This window comes from Penaeus monodon, chromosome 33, assembly GCF_015228065.2.
Source record: "Penaeus monodon isolate SGIC_2016 chromosome 33, NSTDA_Pmon_1, whole genome shotgun sequence".
NCBI classification, from domain to species: domain Eukaryota; kingdom Metazoa; phylum Arthropoda; class Malacostraca; order Decapoda; family Penaeidae; genus Penaeus; species Penaeus monodon.
The window spans coordinates 15,804,366-15,805,188 of record NC_051418.1 but is presented as its reverse complement, the minus strand read 5'-3'; the positions used below and the strand labels follow the sequence as shown (position 1 = coordinate 15,805,188).

Genomic DNA, 823 nt, shown 5'->3' with positions numbered 1-823 from the left:
GTTGTCCAGTGAAGAACAAGCGCAGGAGGACCAAAAGGAGGGTGGTGGCGTTGGAGGCGAGGGAGAGGTAATAGGAGACTGCGGCGTGGTTCATGCCGTTCCTTGCGTAGCTGTCACGGACTCTTCGAACAGATCGAGCCTTTCCAGCTCTTACGGAAAGCCAACATTCCGCGGGAAGTACCTGGACTCCCTCGGGCGTCGCGAGGTGGGGAAGAGGGAGAGCGGCCTCGTGCACGCCTCCCCCTGCTGGGCCACGACGGACTCCGACGTCAGGTCCAGCGTCTCGAGCACAGACTTCTATAGCAAGGTCTGCATAAAACCCACGCACACGCAGCGAACGTACGAACCGCAGTACGTGAACGTGCAACCGACGGAGGAGGCAGCAGCTATCGACGATGCAGCGTCGGATTCTTCTCAGCCGGAGAAACGGAGACTCTCCGGAGTGTGGTCGATCGACGGGGACACGGACCGCGAAAGTGACCCCGAAGATAAACAAAGTTCCACGAATGAAATCTCTCGAGAGGACTTGCAAAGAAAGGTGGAAGACATCAGCTTAGACGATAGTAAGGAGGACGCTAATCGCATGACCGAATCCTTCGCCAGCAGTCACCACGGCGAGGAGTGCTATGCAACCGAGGAAGTCGAATACGGCCCAGAAGAGGCGGTCTTGCTGATCGATTCTTCTAGTCCTCCTCACGAGCAGCCCTTCCTAACCGAGCACGAGGTGGCAGACCGACCTCCTGACGGCTTCAACGAGGCCAGCATGGGCGAAGCGTGGGACCAACACGCGCGGGCATGGGAGTGGCACAAGTCAGTGTGGGAG

The 823-nt window shown here is 58.7% G+C and overlaps 1 protein-coding gene across 1 annotated transcript in view; it reads left to right on the top strand.

Annotated features, from left to right (window-relative positions):
• Positions 1-823, top strand: part of LOC119594274 — a gene marked incomplete in the record, with an annotated part of 36,109 nt that overhangs the window by 4,957 nt on the left and 30,329 nt on the right. The window contains 1 exon segment of the mRNA XM_037943339.1: positions 1-823. Coding sequence (XP_037799267.1) covers positions 1-823 — 823 coding nt within the window.